The sequence below is a fragment of the Uranotaenia lowii genome, chromosome 2 (assembly GCF_029784155.1).
Source record: "Uranotaenia lowii strain MFRU-FL chromosome 2, ASM2978415v1, whole genome shotgun sequence".
In the NCBI taxonomy this organism is placed as follows: Eukaryota; Metazoa; Arthropoda; class Insecta; order Diptera; family Culicidae; genus Uranotaenia; species Uranotaenia lowii.
In genome coordinates, this window is record NC_073692.1 from 214132948 (window position 1) to 214154920 (window position 21973).

At 36.9% G+C, this 21973-nt stretch overlaps 1 protein-coding gene across 1 annotated transcript in view; it reads right to left on the reverse strand.

Annotated features, from left to right (window-relative positions):
- The window catches only part of LOC129744087 (protein disks lost), an 819210-nt gene that overhangs the window by 170714 nt on the left and 626523 nt on the right, over positions 1 to 21973 (reverse strand). Inside the window, exon 3 of the mRNA XM_055736446.1 lies at positions 9147 to 9589. Coding sequence (XP_055592421.1) covers positions 9147 to 9589 — 443 coding nt within the window. The remainder of the gene's footprint in view (positions 1 to 9146; positions 9590 to 21973) is intronic.

Genomic DNA, 21973 nt, shown 5'->3' on the forward strand with positions numbered 1-21973 from the left:
TATATATATATATATATATATATATATATATATATATATATATATATATATATATATATATATATATATATATATATATATATATATATATATATATATATATATATATATATATATATATATATATATATATATATATATATATATATATATATATATATATATATATATATATATATATATATATATATATATATATATATATGTTTTTTTTTGAGACGTTTTAAAGTTATGAAATATTATATTGTTTTATATTACATTTAAATTCAGTACAAATTAAAAAAGGCGAATCAGATTTTCCAATTCAAAAGTAACCTTAGATAAAAGAACGAGCATTTCAAGGAATGATTTTTCCCGAATCAAAATTGAATGTTAAGTTTATATATATATATATATATATATATATATATATATATATATATATATATATATATATATATATATATATATATATATATATATATATATATATATATATATATATATATATATATATATATATATATATATATATATATATATATATATATATATATATATATATATATATATATATATATATATATATATATATATATATATATATATATATATATATATATATATATATAGACGAGGTTAACTTCTTGTTGTGACATTCCCAGTTTTCACTTAAAAATTCCTTTATTCAAGCGAACGTTGAAACTTCTGCTAAAAACCAAAAAAAAACTACTTGCGTTCTCTGACAGGAAATTTTGGAATAGGTACATTGTTCATTTTGGAAAACTTTTTAGAATTTAACAGTTATCCTTTGAACTTGAGCTAAACTTTTGAATGAATTTTTCACTGAGAAGGACCGCAGAGTCAAAAGGGAATAAGTTAAGGTTGCCAGAAGTTTTCTCACACATATTCGGCCGGACAAACCTCTGTTTCTACAACTGATTTTGTAAGATTTTTGCGTCCTGAATCGAACAATTCTTCATATTTTGTCTATCACCTCTATTTTGGGAATCATCAATCAAAACTCAGATCAAGCCTAGATATTTTAGTTTCAGAAACACTGCAACGCTTTGAAATAATAAAAGTTTAAAATTTAAAAAAAAATGTATAAATAAGACTACAACTAAAGCCTGCCCGACTCAAATTGCATCACGGTGAAACCGCTTTAAAAAAAACGAGTTGTCCGATCCTTTTCGAATTTTCAGGCAATAAAATATAACACATTAGTGAGCATTAGGCATATCCATTATATTCAAAATAAATACCACATTCATGCAATGGCAGTTTCAGCCTAAGACCATTCATTAAATTTTGTACATAATTTGACTGCAGCTTTTCCTGCAGCTTTAAAACTGACTCAAAAATGCAGAACCAGATACGAAAAGCTTTGGCAGAATATTTTTACGGCAGTTTCAGGATTTTTTTGGAACTATGATTTTTATCGATCAATTTCGTATTTATTTCAATTTATTCGAAGCCATTTAAACTGAACAAAGTCAATAGAAATATATCAGCTATTAAGAGGATTTCAAAATGACTCTATTTTTTTCAAAATCGATCAGTAGTTTTACAGCTGTACATCCGAAACTGTAAAACGAAAATGTAAATTGTAAATTTTGATCCAGAAGAAAAGATTAAATTACAATTGAATGCTAGTTGCACGTATTATAAGTTAGCAAAATCATATATTAGTTTTATTTTATCACACCATAGATGGAATATCATTAAAAATTTAAAAAGTTTTAATAAACATTCTGGGTTTCCATTTTGTATACAGTTATTTCAAGGTAGTCGATGATTCCTTTGAATTCAGCCATCGTTGATAACCCACTGAGGATGCTAGCAAGTAGCTTGTGAAATACTTGTATTTGAGTTTTCAAAAACTGTGGCTGAATTCAAAGAAATCATCGACTATTTTTAAATCATAGTCTCAACCAGCCTTTTGAAGTATAAGTGTATACAGTCAGCCCACAGTGCCCTGATCAAAGAATAAAAATTTCACTTAAAACTGTCACCACACGGTTATCATGATCACTAACTAAACATCTGAACATAACTGAATTTATTCTTCATTTTAATAATAAGAGCTCCAAAATCGTTTGATAGCAAAACTTCGCCGTTAACTGTATAATTTTAAGTTCTTTTGCAACATTTTCTTAAAAAATAAAGGATTTTTTCAAATTTTAAACAAAATAAATTTGCATCGTTGGTCTTCGAGTGACGCCATTTTTTCCAGCTTAAAAAAAATCGACAATTAAAAAAATGCAGTGTCAATAATACATTTTAAATTATCTTTATGCTTATTTTCACGTAGAATTTAATTGAACAATTTTTACAGCGTTTTTCCCGTGATGCAATTTGAGTCGGGACAGGCTTTATTTCTGACACCATTGAATAAAGTCTTTGAGTATTTGATATTGAAGATTTTATGTCATTAAAAACCTTGTAGGAAATTGCAAAATTATTTGACTTATGCTTTAAGAAATATCAAAGAATCTATTTTGAAAAAAAATGATAAAAGAAAGCTTCTTTAGCATTTTTCTTCAAAGTTACTGGCGGTCTTCGGAAAAGTTGATCACTGAATTGTCGAAATCTTAGTAATGTGAATTTTTACCCATTTTCAAAAGTTATCTCGAACACTAAGGCTAATAGGAAAAAAAACTAATTGAATATGCATCAGCGCCCCAAATAAGCCATCTCAAGTAACATTTAGAGCAAGTTGACTGGTGTTGGGAAAAAGTGGTAGAAATTTTCACATTTTGAAAATTTTACCATGCAAAAATGTTTTCAAGATCTTGGAGCGTTGTATTTTTTTACAACACTGTTTCTATTTTAGCCGTATTTGATAGAAATATTGCAATTTCTACATCACAGCATGCGAAAATACAACACGTGTTGTAAAAAAACTAGAAGGCCACAGATCTTGAAAATGTTTTTGCATGGCAAAATTTTCAAAATGTGCCGTAAGTGTCAAAAGTTTTACCACTTTTTCCCAACACCAGTGAACTTGCTCTAAGAGTTTTATAGTACACTGTAAATTTTTGCCTCGATTTCCAGCAAAAAAAATTGCTGGAAACGTTAAGCAATCCAAATTTTTGCTGGAAACCAGCAATCGGTTTTCGAATTGCTGGATTTTCAGCATTCGGTTATGTGCTTGTCATTTTTGCTGAAAAATCCAGCAATCGGTTTTCAAATTGCTGGACTTTCCAGCAATTGATCCAGTTTGCTGGAAAATCAGCAATCGAGTTGTCAATTTGGAGTTTGTTTTTGTTTCGTACGCTGAAGTAAGGTGAGATTCTATTTTACGAATTAAGGTTAAATTAATATAATTATTTTATTTTCCTCTATATTCTAGCAACCAGGCATCAAGTCAAGGGTAAGTTTTTATTGTACAGGTAGATATTCCGTAGAAGATACTAATCAATTATTTTTACAGGTGGCGGATGATCAACATTTTGGCACAAAGCGGCTACGCCAGAGCCGGTGTTAGAAAGTTGTGAAAAAAAAAGTTTTTTTTTGGATAATAAATTAATCCCTCATTAAAAATGGGAGAAAATAATTGTTTTTATTGCTTATTATATGCACAGCCAATATTAAACTTTAATTTTGAATTGAAATATAAATTTCATACTAAATACTGCCGGTTGTGTTGAAAGAAATAGCTGGTTTCCAGCAATCTGGATTGCTGATTTTCCAGCAATTTGAATTGCTGGAAACCAGCATTAACGTTTGCTGTTTTTTCCAGCAATTGAAATTGCTGGAAATTTTGCTGGAAAGTCAGCGGGACAAAAACCAGCAAAATTTTGCTGGTTTCCAGCAAAAAAAAAAATGCTGTGTAGGCTTCTAGACCAAGTTTAAGTTTCATGAGAGGCTCAAAGGGTCATACAAAACAATCGGCGTTACTTGGGAATATTCCTAGGGAAAATGTGAATAGTGTTTGCCTTGTGTTATGGATAAACCCACGAGGCTTAAGTCCATAAAAAATAGATGAAAAAAATCATTTACATGAAATTATTCAAAGAAATCTTACAACAGATTGGTTATAGTTTGAGGGGTTGTTTTCTGGGATTCAATCAGTTGTTTATGAGGATGCCAAATGCTGGCTTGCTTGCTAATCTACTCTTTGGAAGCTATATAAATTTAACAAACTAAAATTAAATTCTTCATGTATTTATAAACTTGGAACGAACTATTTCATGAGACGCCTTTGTTGTTTTTCAACTTAACACTAGAAAGACCGCACCAGTCAAAATGACTGGTTGGCCACTTTGTTTGTTGAATATCTTTTAAACACTACGCTCTAAAAATTCTCAAAAAATACGACTTTTCATGAATTTTGAATCTCTACAAAACTGTGTATTTTTTATTTCACTAGCTCTTTTAATAAGCGAGAAAAATTTCGCCATGGACATTCGGACCGTGACCAGTCAAAATGACTGGTAAAAATCACAACCCTATAACTCAAACAAGATAAATTTTTTTCGCTTGCTTTTGGTTTCATTTGCAATCTACATTCAAGACAATGAGCCCTAGTTAAATTATGGTGGGCAGGAGTGTGTCATTCGTAATGAAATTATTGATTTTCGATGCGAAGTCATAAAAATTTGTAGAAGAAGTTCTCGGATTGGCCGCTGTATGGCGCTTCAAGCACTTGACTCCCAATTTTTTTAGTCCGTTTTGTTGCTCAACTATAATCAAACATTCTGTCAAAATTTGGCGAAATTTCATCAAGATTTGTAAAAGTTGTGTTAGATTTAACACATGTCCATTCGAGAAACCGAGTAGTTTTAGGTGATAAATATGTTTTATACTAAACTAGAATGAGTAAAATAATTATGAACTGTGTACTCATTTATTCAAATTTGAAGACACCAGCTATGAAACTGAATAATTTAAATGATATTTCAACATGAGTGCACGGAATATTTTTTATATGTTGGTTATCCATCATGGGTACACGCATTCACCGCAGTTCTGCCTAAGTATGTGTTCACATGCATTCTTAGATTATTAGGTTCGACAAATTTCCAATGGAAGTTCACTTACAGGTATTCCGGCACCCGTGTATATACCTGGCCAGCTGGCAACTGATTGAACATTCTTATTGAACATTCTTATTATAAGAAGAAACACATCTTACCTGTAGGCAACTTATGGGGTTTGAACCCAAGTGTTTTCTTACCGATACTGAGAATCGAACCCAGTACGCCTGGCATACCTCGACCAGATTCGCGAGAGCCTATCTGATAGACCACATCGGCGCTAAGATATTTCAACATGGGTGCACGGAATGGCTGTAAATTCGCCGTTGTAAATTATATAGAAATAAATAGTTTTCAACTTGCTTCAGAACACATAATATTTTTAAGTTAGATATGATAGGTATTTGAAATGCAATATTGATCAATCAAAAAACTTTAAAGGAAAAACAAATCAACGTGAACATTTGACAATGTTGATTCATGATTTTTATTTTCACTGTTTTCCGTCGCACGACATAACTTGATGCATATAATTCCTAAAATTCACTCGGTCCATGGTAACCGTTTTCCAATTTCTTGGATGTTCATCTTATCAGATAAATATACGATTGCAAAAACCTGTTTTTAAATAATAAATAAATGAATTTATTATTTCAAGATATAATTAAAATATTTTTTTTTTCTAGGAATGAAAAAACGGAACTTAAAATTAAAATCGTTATTTAAATCAGTATGTCTCAGCACGAAAGACATGGTTTCGACTTTGGTTTAGTTAAGATTTGTTAAAATGCTTTTTAAAAATTTGCAAAAAGTCCAATATTTGATTAAAACGCAGTGAATCCGTGCACCCATAGTGAAAACCATGTATTTAACACAATTTTTCATTTGAATCTATATTAGTCTTCATTCTTTATCTTTAGCATGCAAAAAAAAAATGATTTTGGATGAATGGCGGTGAATCCGTGCACCCATGGTGAATAGCTCTACTAATAGAAAAAGTATGCTTTATAACCTACAATATCAGGTATAATTTACAGGCAACGTGTTGAAAAATTTCAGAGCGGTGCATGCTAGAAAATATCTACTAAAACAAAATTGAAGTGAAACCGTGCACCCATGGTCAAAACCTATAGCCATCTAACATGATTTTATAATTAAATTGATAATGTGTTTTAATTTATTGATAATTATTTGAAATATTTATTTTATGACATACACGCATTCGTCAACTATGCGAAAATGAGGTGATTCCGTGCACCCATGGTGAAGAAATATTTCCATTTCATAACAAAAATGATATCGAATAAATAACAAAATAATTTCAAAAGAAAAAAGTTAAAAATATTATGATATAAAAAATTTTCCCTTTACCAGTCATTTTGACTGGTCGCGGTCCGAATAGGTATATTCAATTTGCCGGTCCTTCTAGTGTTAAACTCAGTTTAGACCTCAATTTTGTGTATGTTCTTTAAACATCCTAAATACCGGTATTGCTGGTTTTGACAAAAAATTTAATAATGTAGTGATAAAACTTGCTTAAAAATTAGTAAATAAAAAAAAAATTGCTGGCAAAATTTCGTTTTTGAACGCAAAAACTAATTTTATAATGACTCAATATGATTTTAAGTTGATTCATGCAAATAAAGTGAATATATCGAGGTCGGATCAAATCTGTTTTTAACAAAATCCGACAAATGCGACTCCTCCCATATTAAGCATTAAATATTCGGGCATACTAGGGTAGAACCAGGCAATATTGCAAGCTTTTTATTTAAGAGCATCAATACTGTTTTTAAGATAACGAGCTTCAAAGTTTTCGTTTTTTGCGTTTTTCATATACATATTCATTCGGAAAGTTTCCGTTCGATCAAAAAAGTATGAAGGTAAAATTCGGAAAAAATACATCAGAATAAAAATTAAGTTGTAGAAAAATTGTTTTTTTATTATCAAATTATTTTACGCTTAGGATAGGCTAACCATATACTTTCAGAAAAAAGCGGGACATTTCACGAAAAAATGGGACATCGCCGAAAACAGCGGGACATTACAGAAACTCTTAAAAACCTTATTTTCATTACCATTCCTATACATATGTATACGTTCCTTCAGCTAAAAAAGTTCATGGAAAGTAATAAAATATGGATAAAAGAAATTTTTTTTCAAAAATTTAAATCTCAAGTCAAAAATGTTGCAGTTCAGAGTAATTTAAAATCCAAATTTTTTTGAAAGTTTTTCAATTTTTTAAACGATATTTTTTGATCATCTACCAAGCTTGTTCAATTTAACTCGTCCATTCATTAATTGTTTGATTGAAAATAGATTATTTTTGCTCGGTAGTCTTGCTCTATTTTAAACGGAATTTGACTTTTTTCCTTAAGCTTTACATTCAAGATATTAACATCGCTAGAACGATCTCAAGAAACGCTTATCTGAACCAGATTGTTATGGTGATGCTAAGATATGCATGCCAGATTGGTCAGTTTTACACGGACTTGCCCAGATATTTGACACAAAATTTAGGAAAAGTTCGCTTCGGCCCGGTTGCCTTGATTTCGTAGAAAAAAACCTGGATTTGCACAGATTTATTCACCATACTTCCAAAATTGAGTTATTAATATTTTTATCTTTGCGTCAAAATCAATTTTTTTAGCAAGTTTTATCGAAATACTCATGAACAGTTTTTCGGAAGCCTTAAAATACGATATAATATCTACTCAGTTTTGATGAAAAAATATATTTTATATTTTTTCATCAAAACTCGTTTTATATATTTTGATTAAATGCTGCCAATTTTCATGAAAAAACACAAAAAATATTTTCGGTGTTGAACCAATGAATTTAAATTGAGGCTAAATTTAGATTTTTCCAGTAAAACTTTAAAATTGTGTGTTTTAATTTTTACAGCCGATGAATGTCATGTTCTTTAAGTAAGTATTTCTAATTGTAAAAATCATAGATGTATAAAAGAAGATTAGAAATAAATTACGGGAAAATGATCGAGGATAGAATTTATAAGAAGCGTTTTCATCAAGCATGGACCCACTTTTTCGAAGTGGTATAAACAGAGAGGGTTGAGTCTATCACAAAAGTTTTCTCAGAAAAAAAGTGGAACATTTTAAGAAAAAGGCGAGACGATGGGATATTTTCTCAAAAAGACGGATGGCAACCCTAGCTAGGAAAACTTTCAAAACAGCTGAAATTTTGCACAGGCTTCTCTAATGTTTTATTAAGAAAGTTTCAAGAACCTGATGGCTAGATGAAACAATAGTTGTGTCAAAGTGATCGGTAAATTTATTTCAACTAACCCGCAGAGATTAAAAAAAATCTCTCAACCAAATACTAACATTTCGTTGGTTGCTTATACGCATTCTCAGTAGTTGATAACGATAACATCCAATGAGGATGCTAGCAGGAGCAAGCGAAAATCCAATATTCTAGAGTTATTGAGTAGAATGCGGCTGAATTTGAAGAAATAAGCCGTAAATATCATGAATTACTCGAAAATGATACAACGGATCACCAACAGGAGTTGTACCTGCAATCTTCGGATTTTAGTCCTTTAAATATAAGTTTTTTTCGGTTATGAAATGTACCAAGACAGAATCATAAGAATCTATTTGAATTATTTTTGTCATTTCTGCTGAAATCTTAGAGAAATTAATTTCCCATTTTTCTTCTCACTGTATTTTTTTAACATTTTTTTATTTTTGTATTTTTTGTATTTTTCATCATTTCATTTTTGAATAACAAATCTTTCAGGAATAAGTTTTCCCTTTTATGAAATGAAAAACTTTGATTAAAATGCTATAAATGTCTAATTTTATTCTAATAGTAGATTTTTGAATTTATCAACCAATTCAAGTTTTTCATAACATCGATATTTGCAAAATAAAAATGATTCATCTGTTAGCTATTCCTCATTCCTTTTATTATTAATTGGAGCTATAAATTGAAAAACAATAAATTTAGTATTCAAATGTTGTGTTGTGATATTATTGACTTTGTATCACAGAAATTTAATATGATTTTTGTATGAACATTTGTAACATTACAGGAACAATAATCAGCACAGGAAGGAGCATGATGTAATCAACTTACTTTTTTTTAAGATTAAAATACTCCCACCACACATGAGTATATAAGTACTTCTTCAATGAAGCTGCTAATCGAATTCTTCACACTTACTTTGCTGGCACCTCGCCTTGTCCTGATCGATGTTCTGGAATCCGGTCTGAAAGTCATCCTCCAGCACCGAATCGCTGGAACCGACAAACAAATCCCGTGAAATCGAGCGTCGTCCTGCGCTTCCCGTCGCCCCCAGAGTCGTCGTATCAACTTTCCCCGCCATTTGCGGCACCATCTCGTGACTGGAGGCGGAAGTTGCCGGTAATTGAGACGGTTCATTCGACACTGATATGGGTGCGTTGCCGTTATTGGCATATGTTGTGGTTGCCGTTGTTCCCATCGATGTTGTTGTTATTGATGCTGGTGGCTGATCGTCATCCGCCGCAGCCATTGCTACAGAAGAAGATGTTGTGATTGACAGTTTCCTTCCGCTGGGAGCAGACGAACTTGTAGGGATAACATTCTTCGGGGTGTCGCACATCGATGGGGCACATTTTGTGAAGCTGAAACGAGAAAGGAAAAGAACACACTTTTTTTTTAATCAAACACACACTAGATTACCGCTTAGTCAATAACAACACGCCAATTCTGAATCATACTCCAGTGAGCTGTGAAATGACATACACAAATAAATAACCTCACAGCTAAGTATTTCGGTCGTAACTTAACCAGGTGCGGTTTTAAGAGCATTATAAAAATTCAACACATAACAACATTTTATCAGTGACCAAACATGCAAAATGAAGCATACCGAACTAAATACAACAAGCTGCTTAAGTGCTGAACTAGCTGCCGCATGTCATGCTGGGCGCTTTTAGTAAGCTCTGGTTTAAAGTTTGCCGTAGTATACCTTTTTTTTCGAAGGTACCTATCTATTTTTGCCCGAGACAGCAGCAGCAAATTTACAATCGCATTAACGTCGTCCGCCGGGTTGATTCATGGAACAACACTAAACTAGGCGCTCATTCAGCTATTCACTTTTATCACATCATTTGTTTCGATACTAGCTAGGTACCGGACTAAATAATGAGTTCGATAAAGCCTTTGGCCCTATCGATAAAGATCGCCGCGGTTCGCGCATTTTAACCCACTTTACTCAAAAGGAAGGGAACCTTCGTTGTCCTTGGACTTTGCAGCAGCGGTGCATTATTATTAGGTATGGCGATGATGATGAATCGTATCATAACAATCAGAGCGATTGAGCAATAGTTAAGAACGATAAATTTAAGAAAATGTCTTGAACTTGCAGTGTTTATTGACGGTAATTAGAACAAAATTCATTATATTAAGTTCGTCAAAAATATATAACATCAGAAAAGGGGTAGGCGAAGTGGCGGCACGTTATCCAAACCAACGAGAAAATTGTATCTTTTGTTGGTGATACTGATAAGAAGTCAACCTTTAAATATTAAAATTTTCATATGTTCATCTTTTTCTTTAACTAGATAAAACCTTGAGTTTAATTTCTTTTTGGGATTTCAAACAGGTTGGTTTATTTATCTCCATAAAATTTTAATTGATAAAACAAGCAGGGTTTTTACTCGTTGGATTTAGATAATTTCACATTTTTCCTGAACTGGTATAGTACTTTCTAAAAACATAGATCGTCATCATCTATAAGCGGAGATGGGGGAAAGGGGGGAAAAGGGGGCTCACATACAAAATAAATTAACATATGACAAAACTTATAATATCTGGCAAATACTGAACCGATCAACGTGAAATTTGGATTGTGGCTGTTTTCAAGACCGGCAATGGTTTCTATAATGCGATCAAAACCTTCAAAATTAAGAAGGAGGGGCACCAATACAAAATTAATAAAAATATGTCACAATTCGAACAATTTCCGGAAACTACTGAATCGATCAACATGAAATTTGGCGTGTAGTCGTTTTTAAGACCGGTAACTGCTGGAGTGAGACAAGGATGTATTTTGTCACCGCTACTTTTTCTTATCGTAATGGATGAGATTCTGACTGGATCGATCGACTGTGCACCGAACCGAGGATTTCCGTGGAATCCTTCAACAATGCACCCATAGAAGAGGTTGCAAAAATCCAATGCCTATTTAGCATATCTCTGTGCCGATAATGCGCTGAAATGTGCACTGTGCCGAAGACGGCATGTTTGAAAAACCGTAACTGGCATAAGGACTCGGCTCCCAACCAAAATGATGACCACTACATTCAAGCGAATCAAGAAAAACATTTTATGGGATTTCCTTCCTATTGGATAACTCATCCCAGAAACAAGAAAATAAAAATTAAAACCACAGCGCCGTAGTGAGAATCGAACTCAATTTACCAATTCAATCGTCTTGCCAGTCCGACATTTTAACCACTGTGCTATTCGAGCTTCATGTAGGACGAGGGATATTTGTCATAGGCTTTCTGTCATCGATCAATCACAAAATAAAACGCACAACGGCGGCTTCCCGGCGTTTGGCCTTCTTTCAATGCATTCCTTTGTCTTGTGATGGAAACGAGAAAGGGAACGGGAGTGAAGGAACGGGAAACCAATTGAATGAGAACTGTTCTTTGCTTACTGCCTGCTATTACATACACACGCTACATATCCACAGCTGCCAAAGCCGGGCAGCTTGACCGGTGTGGAAGAAATATTTTTGTTGTTGCTTTTGCTACACATGCGCAGCTTAGCCGGTGGTTGTTTGCCGGTAGATTGAATTGAAGCAATGTTTTTTTTGTTGCTTTTACTACATACACACGCACAGCTTGGCCGTGGTTGTTTGCCGGCGGATTGAATTGAAGGAATATTTTTGTTGTTGCTTTTGCTACACACGCACAGTGCTCGGTTCGCTGGCTGCCTGGTTTTGGCCGGTATTTATTTCCATCCTTCTTCGTCTTGTGATGCGATAAGGAGGGACGTGAAATCGTTTTTTTTTGTTTCTTTCAGACATACGCAATTCGGTTAACTTGGGAGGTTAATGCCGGTGGGAGCAAATCGAATCAGCACCGGTCGCGTTATCTTCTTGTACCAATGATGTCTTGTACCAATGATGCCACCATTGGCACAGAGGCTGATTTGTGGGTGTGGAGCATCTGAACGACCTTGACTTGGCTGACGATATTGTTTTGCTCACCCAAACGCAACCGGATATGCAGAGCAAACTCGACGACCTCACCGAAAGTTCCAAGGCAGCAGGTCTCAAAGTCAATGTCGGAAAGACCAAGTCGATGGAGATCAACACACACCCATAGAAGAGGTTGCAAAAATCCAATGCCTATTTAGCATATCTCTGTGCCGATAATGCGCTGAAATGTGCACTGTGCCGAAAACGATATGTTTGAAAAACCGTAACTGACATAAGGACTCGGCTTCAAACCAAATGATGACCACTACATTCAAGCGAAACAAGAAAAACATTTTATGGGATTTATTTCCTATTGGATAATTCATCCCAGAAACAAGAAAATAAAAATTAAAACCACAGCGCCGTAGAGAGAATCGAACTCAAATTACCAATCAAAGCGTCTTGCCAGACCGGCAGTTTAACCAGTGTACTATTCACGCTTCATGTAGGATGAGGGATATTTGTCATAGGCTTTCTGTCACCGATCAATCACAAAAAATAACGCACAACGGCGGCTTCCCGGCGTTTGGCCTTCTTTCAATGCATTCCTTTGTCTTAAGATGGAAACGGGAAAGGGAACGGGAGTGAAGGAACGGGAAACCCATTGAATGAGAACTGTGCTTTGCTTACTGCCTGCTATTACATACACACGCTACATATACACAGCTGCTAAAGCCGGGCAGCTTGGCCGTTGGTTGTTTGCTGGTGAATCGAAGGAATGTTTTTGTTGTTGCTTTTTATACATACCCACGCACAGCTTATCCGGGGTTGTTTGCCGGTGGATTGAAGGGATTGAATTAGAAGGATGTTTTTGTTGTTGCTTTTGCTACATTCAAACGCACAGTGCTTGGTTCGCTGGCTGCCTGGTGTTGCCCGGTATTTATTTCTATCCTTCTTCGTCTTGTGATGCGATAGGGAGGGACGTGAATTCTTTTTTATTTTGTTTCTTTCAGACATACGCAATTCGGGTCACTTGGGAGTTTAATGCCGGTGGGAGCAAATCGAATCAGCACCGGTCGCGTTATCTTCTTGTACCAATGATGCCTTGTACCAATGATGCCGCCATTGGCACAGAGGCTGAATTGTGGGTGCAGGGAATCCCTCCAGTTTCATGGTAGCTGGGCATCAAGTTAAGAAAGTGGAATGCTTCCAGTATCTTGGTAGCCAGATAACGCCTGATGGTGGTACCAGGAAAGACATCGAAACCCGGATCAGAAAGGCCCGATTTGCGTTTGCGAGTCTCTGAAACATCTGGCGGTCACGCCAGATATCTCTACGAACAAAAATTCGAATCTTCAACTCAAACGTCAAATCCGTATTGCTGTACCGGTGCGAAACTTGGTGCACATATGCGGTGGCGACGCAAAAACTGCAAGTTTTTGTAAACCGCTGCCTGCGGAATATCATCCGCGCTTGGTGGCCTGGCAACTGGATCTCGAATGAGGAACTACATCGCCGGTGTCATCAAAGGGCGCTAGAAATCGAGATTCGGGAACGTAAGTGGAGATGGATTGGGCACACGCTGCGGAAAGATGAAAACGAGATTTGCAGAGAGGCGCTAGATTGGAATCCAGAAGGTCATCGAAGAAGAGGCAGACCCAGAAACTCGTGGCGGCGAAGCCTAGCCGCTGAAATTCGAACTGTCGACGAGAATCTTGACTGGGACCAGGTGAAGACGCTGGCTCCGGATCGTCAACAGTGGAGGTCTTTTACCACGGCCCTATGCACCGGAGGATCGGCGCGGGATCATTAAGTAAGTAAGTAAGTAAAATATTCGTCCTTGGCGAGATACGACTGAGAGTTGCGCGTGTCCAACGGCGCGAGGAGAAAGTCGGGTGTCGGTACGACGTCCGCCGGTTGAGAATCCAGAGGTGAAAAGGGCATACGTTGAACAGCTAGAATCCCGAGCCTCGGAGCTGCCGACAAACGGAACAGTCGAAGAACAGTGGTGTGGAATCAAGAATGCCTTTATCACGACGAGCCATGGTAGTCTCGGTAAAGTTTGTGGAAGACGAAGTGAATGGATGTCGGATGAAACCTGGAGGATGATCGATGATCGGAGAAAGTCGGAATTGAGCAGGCATGTACCGGGTCAGCCAAAGCAGCCGCCCGCTTACGATATGCGGAGCTTGAAAAGGCAGTTAAACGAGCTTGTAGACGAGACAAGAGAGCCTGGTCAAACTCCCTAGCCGAAGAGGGAGAAAGAGCCGCCGCCATTGGAGATATCCGATTATTATATGATATTTCTCGCCGCCTTAGTGGTGCAAGGACTAATGCAAGAATGCCGCTAAAAGACCGAGCAGGTCAGCTGCTGACAGATCGAACAGATCAGCTCAAGCGTTGGACTGAGCATTTTGAACAACTTTTCCGAGTTACAAATAGCAATGGCCAACAGAACCCGCAGCTCGAGGCGCCAACAGTAAGTCGCATAAATGGCGTCAACTCGGAAGCGCCCTCGCTGGCTGAAATAGAAGCGGCAATCAAGGACATGAAATCCAACAAAGCGCCTGGAATCGATTGCATTCCTGCTGAAATGCTCAAAGCCGACCCTGCCTTGTCAGCATAAATGTTGCACCGTCTTTTCGCTGACATTTGGGATACTGCAACATTCCCGGTCGACTGGATGCAGGGTATCCTCGTAAAGGTCCCGAAGAAAGGAGACCTAACAGAGTGCGGTAACTGGCGTGGCATAACTTTGATCTGTACAACTCTCAAAGTACTCTGCAAAGTGATCCTGAACAGGATCCAGGAGAAAATAGACGCTACACTCCGACGGCAACAAGCTGGATTCCGATCCGGACGATCATGTGTGGACCACATCACAACGCTACGATTAATACTGGAACAAATCAACGAATTCCAGGACTCTCTTCTGCTGGTGTTCGTTGATTTCGAAAAAGCATTTGACCGACTGAACCACGAAAACATCTGGGCTGCTCTTAGACGACGAGGGGTCCCAGAGAAACTAGTCCATCTCACCGAAGCACAGTACGAGGCATTTTCGTGCAAGGTCTTGCACGACGGTGTCTTGTCCGAACCAATCCCGGTAACTGCTGGAGTGAGACAAGGATGTATTTTGTCACCGCTACTTTTTCTCATCGTAATGGATGAGATCTTGACTGGATCGATTGACTGTAGACCAAACCGAGGATTGCCGTGGAATCCTTCAGCGATTGAGCAACTGAACGACCTTGACCTGGCAGACGATATTGTTTTGCTCACCCAAATACAACAAGACATGCAGAGCAAACTCGACGACCTCACCGAAAGCTCCAAGGCAGCAGGTCTGAAAATCAATGTCGGAAAGACCAAGTCGATGGAAATCAACACAGAAAATCGTTCCAATTTCGTGGTAGCTGGCCAACAGGTTGAGACATTGGAGTGCTTCCAGTATCTTGGTAGCCAGATTACGCCTGAGGTGGTACCAAGAAGGACATCGAAACCCGGATCAGAAATGCCCGATTTGCGTTCGCGAGTCTCCGAAACAGAATGAACTAAGATCCGAATCTTCAACTCAAACGTCAAATCCGTATTGCTGTACGGGTGCGAAACTTGGTGCACATATGCGGTGACGACGCGAAAACTGCAAGTTTTTGTGAATCGCTGCCTGCGGAACATCATCCACGCTTGGTGGCCTGGCAACTGGATCTCAAACGTGGAACTTCATTGCCGGTGTCATCAAAAGGCGCTTGAAATCGAGATTCGGGAACGTAAGAGGAGATGGATTGGGCACACGCTGCGGAGAGATGAAAACGAGATTTGCAGAGAGGCGCTTGATTGGATTCCAGATGGGCATCGAAGAAGAGGCAGGCCCAAAAGCTCGTGGCGGCGAAGTCTAGCCGCTGAAATCCGCACAGTTGACGAGAACCTTGGCTGGCAGCAAGTGAAGACGCTGGCTCTGGATCGCCAGCAGTGGAGATCTTTTCAATCGGCCAATCGGCGCCGGACCCTTAGGTAGGTAGGTTAAAAAAGAGTCCAATTTTAAATTTATAGGGTTTATTTATTGTATTGAATATTCCTCCTTTTTTTCTAAAGGGTGGTTCCTTCAACCTTAAAACCTTCAAGATTAAAGACAATCTAGAATAAGGTTGAAAAATAGTTCCCTTTTGAAAAATGTTTAATTTTAGTTAAAAAATAAAGCGTATTTGAATAAAAATAAGTTTAACGAAATTAATTTTATCCATGGAAGGGGTAGTAAAGCAAAGCTAGTTTGAAATAAAAATTGTTTTTTTACGTTTCGTTGAATTTCAGCCATCTTTAGGAAAAACTTTTTTTGCCACGTATTTCCCATACGGCCCTCTCTTTAAATATGGAAAAAAAAATTGAATATTAAGAGACGGCTGTAAAGAAACACGCGGCAAAATAAGTCTTTTCTGAAGCTAGCTGGAATTCAGTGGGCTGAAACGTTAAAAGTAGCTATTCGGTCCGTGACCAGTCAAAATGACTGGTAAAGGGGAAATTTTTATAACACAATCTTGTTTTCTGATATCGTAACTCATTCGAAAATGTGTTTGTTATAAAATATACTTTTTCACCATGGGTGCACGTAATCACGAGTTGTTGACAATTGAGTGTCTGTAATAAATTGAATATTTCGAATAATTTTCAAAACAACTCATGCACATTATCAATCTAAGAAAAAAATTATGTTGAATTACTATGTGTGTTGACCATGGGTGCCCGAATTCACCTCAATTCTGTCGTAGTAGACATTTTCTAGCTCCCATTGCCCTAAAGTTTTTCAGCATAATGATAATATATTAAGTTTGATATATTTATTACAGGTTCTAAGCATAATTTTTCTATAGGCAGAGTAACTTACCATGGATAAGTTACACGGATTCACTGACATTAATCCAAAATTAACTTTTCTGCATGTTAAAGGTAAAAAGTAAATGCTTCTTTAAATTCTAAAGATAATTTGTGTAATATATAAGGTTCTTCCCTATGGGTGCACGGATTCGCCGTATAATCATCAAAGATTGGACCTTTTGAATACTTTTGAAAAAGTATTTAGACCAATCTTCACAATACCAACATCGAAACCATAAACTTTAAATTATCGATTTTTATATAAAGCTTCGCTTTTTCATTTCTGAAAAAGTGTCAATCAAATCTTGCACCAGTATATTTAAGCAATTGTCAGCTGAGAAACCCTGCATTGGTAAATCTACTTATCTTAAACCTGATTCATATTAAACAGTTGTGTTGATAAGATTCAGAGATATGCAACTATCTAGGCTGAGAAAGCTTTGATTTATGGTATTGAAACCAAAAACCAAAATGCAAAATATCATTTTTTTTATTGTTCTTTAAAATTAATAAAAGGCATATTATGCCTTATTAACCTCTGTACAAACTTCGGCTTTCAAATAACACTAAATATATTGTTTGTAGTATATGATGGCTCATCCACGGAGTTATCATTCTTTTTGAAGATTTCTTTAATTAAATGCAGGAAAGTGAATCAATAAAAGCAGATATGCATTTCATTCCATTTAAAAAAAATGAACTTTTTTCCGTGGTCTTGTTTCTCAAAAAAATTTTATGTTAAAATTTATTTATAAAATTTTATATCTTGGAAATCAAATGGCAATTGAAGCCTGTATTATTCTAAAAAAGATCGGTCTACAACTACCACACGATTTAAAGAGGAAATAAGCTTCAAAATTATTCCATCTTCAAGTGACTACAAAGATTTCACTCTCTAACGAAGATTGCGAGCTTGTTCGATGATCAAAAATAAATGATGCATAGATGGCGGAACAGCTGTTATTTTTTTCTGTTTCCTTTCCGTTCTTCAGTTCCTTCTAAATCGGTTATTATCAGAGTACACGTACCTACTTTCAAACGTTTCGTTGCTGCTCCTTACTGACTGCCCCAGAGGAGCTTAACGATCCTCTTAAGGGGGGGGTAGGGTCTAACACTTTCAAAAAATCGATTTTTTTATTTTTTTATTTTCTTATTGCAAAACATTTCAAGAATGTTGTGTCAAATTTTCAAGTCAATTGAAGCAAAACTGTAGAAGTTATAGGCCTTTATCTCCTCCTATCTAATACTGCAAGAAAGCAAGAGCAGAAACTTCAAACGCGGTTTTCTCGAAAGCACGTTTTTAAAGTCCGTGGACATCGTCATTTGAAAACTACTTATCCGATTCTTTTCAAATTTGGAACATATTTTCTACATATAAAATACCAGACCCCAACGTTTTTATTTTTTGATTTTTTTACTTTGGGGGGATTTTAGAGGTGAAAAATGGCGGATTTTTAAGTGAAAAATCGTAGTTTTTACTTCAAACAGCCACAAAAATTTCATAAAAATATTTTTAAGTTAAATAAAAACGTTGGGGTCCAGAAAAACATCTATTAAAAATATTTTGCTCTGATTTTTTGACTTCAGATGATTCTGAGCTGATATACAGTGTCCACCGCAAATCCTGTTTTCTAAAAGGCATCCTCGAAAATGCTCCGTCACCGGCTCATTTTTCAATATTTTTCTACGAAAAAATTACTAAATGATCTTTTAACAATGCTTTGTATAATGCAAAAAAATTGAATACATTTGTTTGAACGATAGCTCTAGAAAAAAATCGTGAAAATGGTGTTTTTTTATACCCGTTAGACCCTACCCCCCCCTTAACTTCTATACGAGCGCGAGAGAGCGAGGTTGATGGCCCGCTTCTGATTCGCTCGACAACTAAAATTGTTAACTTTAGTGTGTGCTGCCGAAATATCACGGCGTACCTTAACATACACACATTTTTGGCAACCCTCATCGCCCGAAAATTCGAACTCGAACGTCGCCAGACGAAGCAGATGGGGTTTAATTTGCATATTCTCAATAATCGTGCATTGTTTTATATCGTACATCGCCCCGATTTTCTTTTTCCCCCTTTTTTGGATGTTGCCAAAACATGAAGCGGCAAAATCATCTCGCAGAGCGGCTGAAGAAGGATGACGGTGGCAATGATGATGGCTACGTGTGAGAAATTTGAGGAGTTCTTGAGGGTTCAATTACATCCAGATCCTGCTGCCACCATCCATATTCTGTTTTCCACCATCAGAAGGAGGACGTCAAACGGAGAACTGGCGGGTGAAATCGTGAAAACCCTCTATGCTGAATCTCATTTGAAGTGATTTTATGAGCTCCCTGAATCAAGCCCTTCATTTCAGACGGATACTCTTATGATGATTTTTTTTATTATCACATCACATTGTCAGATTCCAACCCCAACTGGAGGAGGACATGGATGGGTTATCTATAGAGGATGCTTCACAGTAAATCTAGTGCGATACTCTTTGATGTCGGTGGAATTTCTCGATGGTTTCCGTTCAATTCTAGCATCCAGTGATGATGGTTTGGTATTCTGCGAATTGTTTGCTTTATGATCAAATTTCATTGGTGCTGACGCGGAATTTTGAAATTATTTCAGTTAAGAAGAATCGTACCCATCTTAGAATCAGATAACTTAAATATGCCAGAAAATGATGGTTTTAGTTTTCAATCAGCATTTGAACCCTTTAAATATATGTTTTAAACTTGATGAAATTCACTTCTTCAGAGAACCTTTAATTCCGAACAAATCGAAATAATGTCTAATAATCCAGACGTTTTGGATTTCTTTATTGTTATTAACGTCTAGCTATACAATTCCCATGAAATGGGAATTCTTTTCCGTTCCCTTCACAAGACCAACGACTACCTTGCAAGGAAGCCAAACGCCAGCAAGCCACCGCTGTGCGTTTTTGAGTGATTGATCGAAGGCAGAAAGCCTATAATAAATATTCCTCGTCCAGCATCAAGCTCAAGTAGAAGGCTAAGTTCCTTAACAATATACCTCCAACTCACTCGGTTCATGGCAACCGTTCTCCAATTTCTCGGGCATCCCACGTTCGCCAGATCACGCTCCACTTGGTCTAACCATCTCGCTCGTTGCGCCCCCGCTCGTCTTGTTCCTACCGGATTCGTGGCGAACACCTGTTTTGTAGGAAAGTCGGCCGGCATTCTTGCAACATGTCCCGCCCAACGTATCCGGCCAGCCTTCACCACCTTCCGGATACTGGATTCGCCGTAGAGTCGCGCGAGCTCGTGGCTCATCCTTCGTCTCCACACTCCGTTCTCCTGTATGCCGCCAAAGATGGATTTTAAAACTCGTCGTTCAAATACTCCGAGTTTGCGCAGGTCCTCCTCGAGCAATATCCACGTCTCATGCCCGTAGAGGACAACCGGTCTAATTAGCGTTGTGTACAGGTTACACTGCGTACGACGGCCAAGTCTTCTCGACCACAGTTGCATGTGGAGTCCATAGTAGGCACGACTTCCGCTGATCATTAGCCGCTGGATCTTACGGCTGGTGTCATTGTCTGCGGTCACCAATGAGCCGGGATAGACAAAGTCTTCGACTATCTCCAGCTCATCGCCGTCGATCGTGACCTTGTTACTACTGGACAAGCGGGTTCGGTCAGTCTCGGATCCGCAGGCCAGCATCAACTTCGTCTTGGACAAATAAATCCAATCCTTAATATTAATTAAGGATTGGGTTAAGGGGGGGGTAGGGTCTAACGGGTATAAAAAAACACCATTTTCACGATTTTTTTCTAGAGCTATCGTTCAAACAAATGTATTCAAATTGTTTGCATTAAACAAAGCATTGTTAAAAGAACATTTAGTAATTTTTTCGTAGAAAAATATTGAAAAATGAGCCGGTAACGGAGCATTTTCGAGGATGCCTTTTAGAAAACAGGATTTGCGGTGGACACTGTATCTCAGCAGAGAATCATCTGAAGTCAAAAAATCCGAGCAAAATATTTTAAATAGATGTTTTTCTGGACCCCAACGTTTTTATTTAACTTAAAAATATTTTTATGAAATTTTTGTGGCTGTTTGAAGTAAAAACTACGATTTTTCACTTAAAAATCCGCCATTTTTCACCTGTAAAATCTTCCCAAAGTAAAAAAAATCGAAAAAGAAAAACGTTGGGGTCTGGTATTTTATATGTAGAAAATATGTTCCAAATTTGAAAAGAATCGGATAAGTAGTTTTCAAATGACGATGTCCACGGACTTTAAAAATGTGCTTTCGAGAAAAACGCGTTTGAAGTTTCTGCTCTTGCTTTCTTGCAGTATTAGATAGGAGGAGATAAAGGCCTATAACTTCTACAGTTTTGCTTCAATTGACTTGAAAATTTGACACAACATTCTTGAAATGTTTTCCAATAAGAAAATAAAAAAATAAAAAAATCGATTTTTTTAAAGTGATAGACCCTACCCCCCCCTTAATTCCTTACTGCTTCTCGTTTCAGTTTGCGATAGATCTCCTCGACCTATGCAGTTAATCTGCCGACTATATCAATGTCGTCGGCAAAGCAGATAAGTTGATTGAATCCGTTGAAAATCGTGCCCCGCATTTCGCCCACCGCTCATCGAATAACACCCTCTAGCGCCACGTTGAACATCATGCCCATCACCTTGTCGAACCCTGTTGCGTGATTCGAATGAACTCTACAATTCACCCGAAATCCGCACACAGTACTGCGTTCCATTAACCGTCGTCTTGATCAGTCTGGTCAGTTTTCCGGAGAAGCCGTTCTCGTCCATGATTTTCCATAGCTTGTCACGGTCAATCGTGTCGTATGCGGCTTTGAAATCGATGATGGTGCGTAGGGGCTAGGTATTCACAATTTTGGAGGATTTGCCGTAGTGTGAAGATCTGGTCCGTCGTTGACCGTTCCTCCATGAAGCCGGCCTGATGACTGACCTTGATATGTTCTGTGTCCCAGATCCGGACCATCAACCGG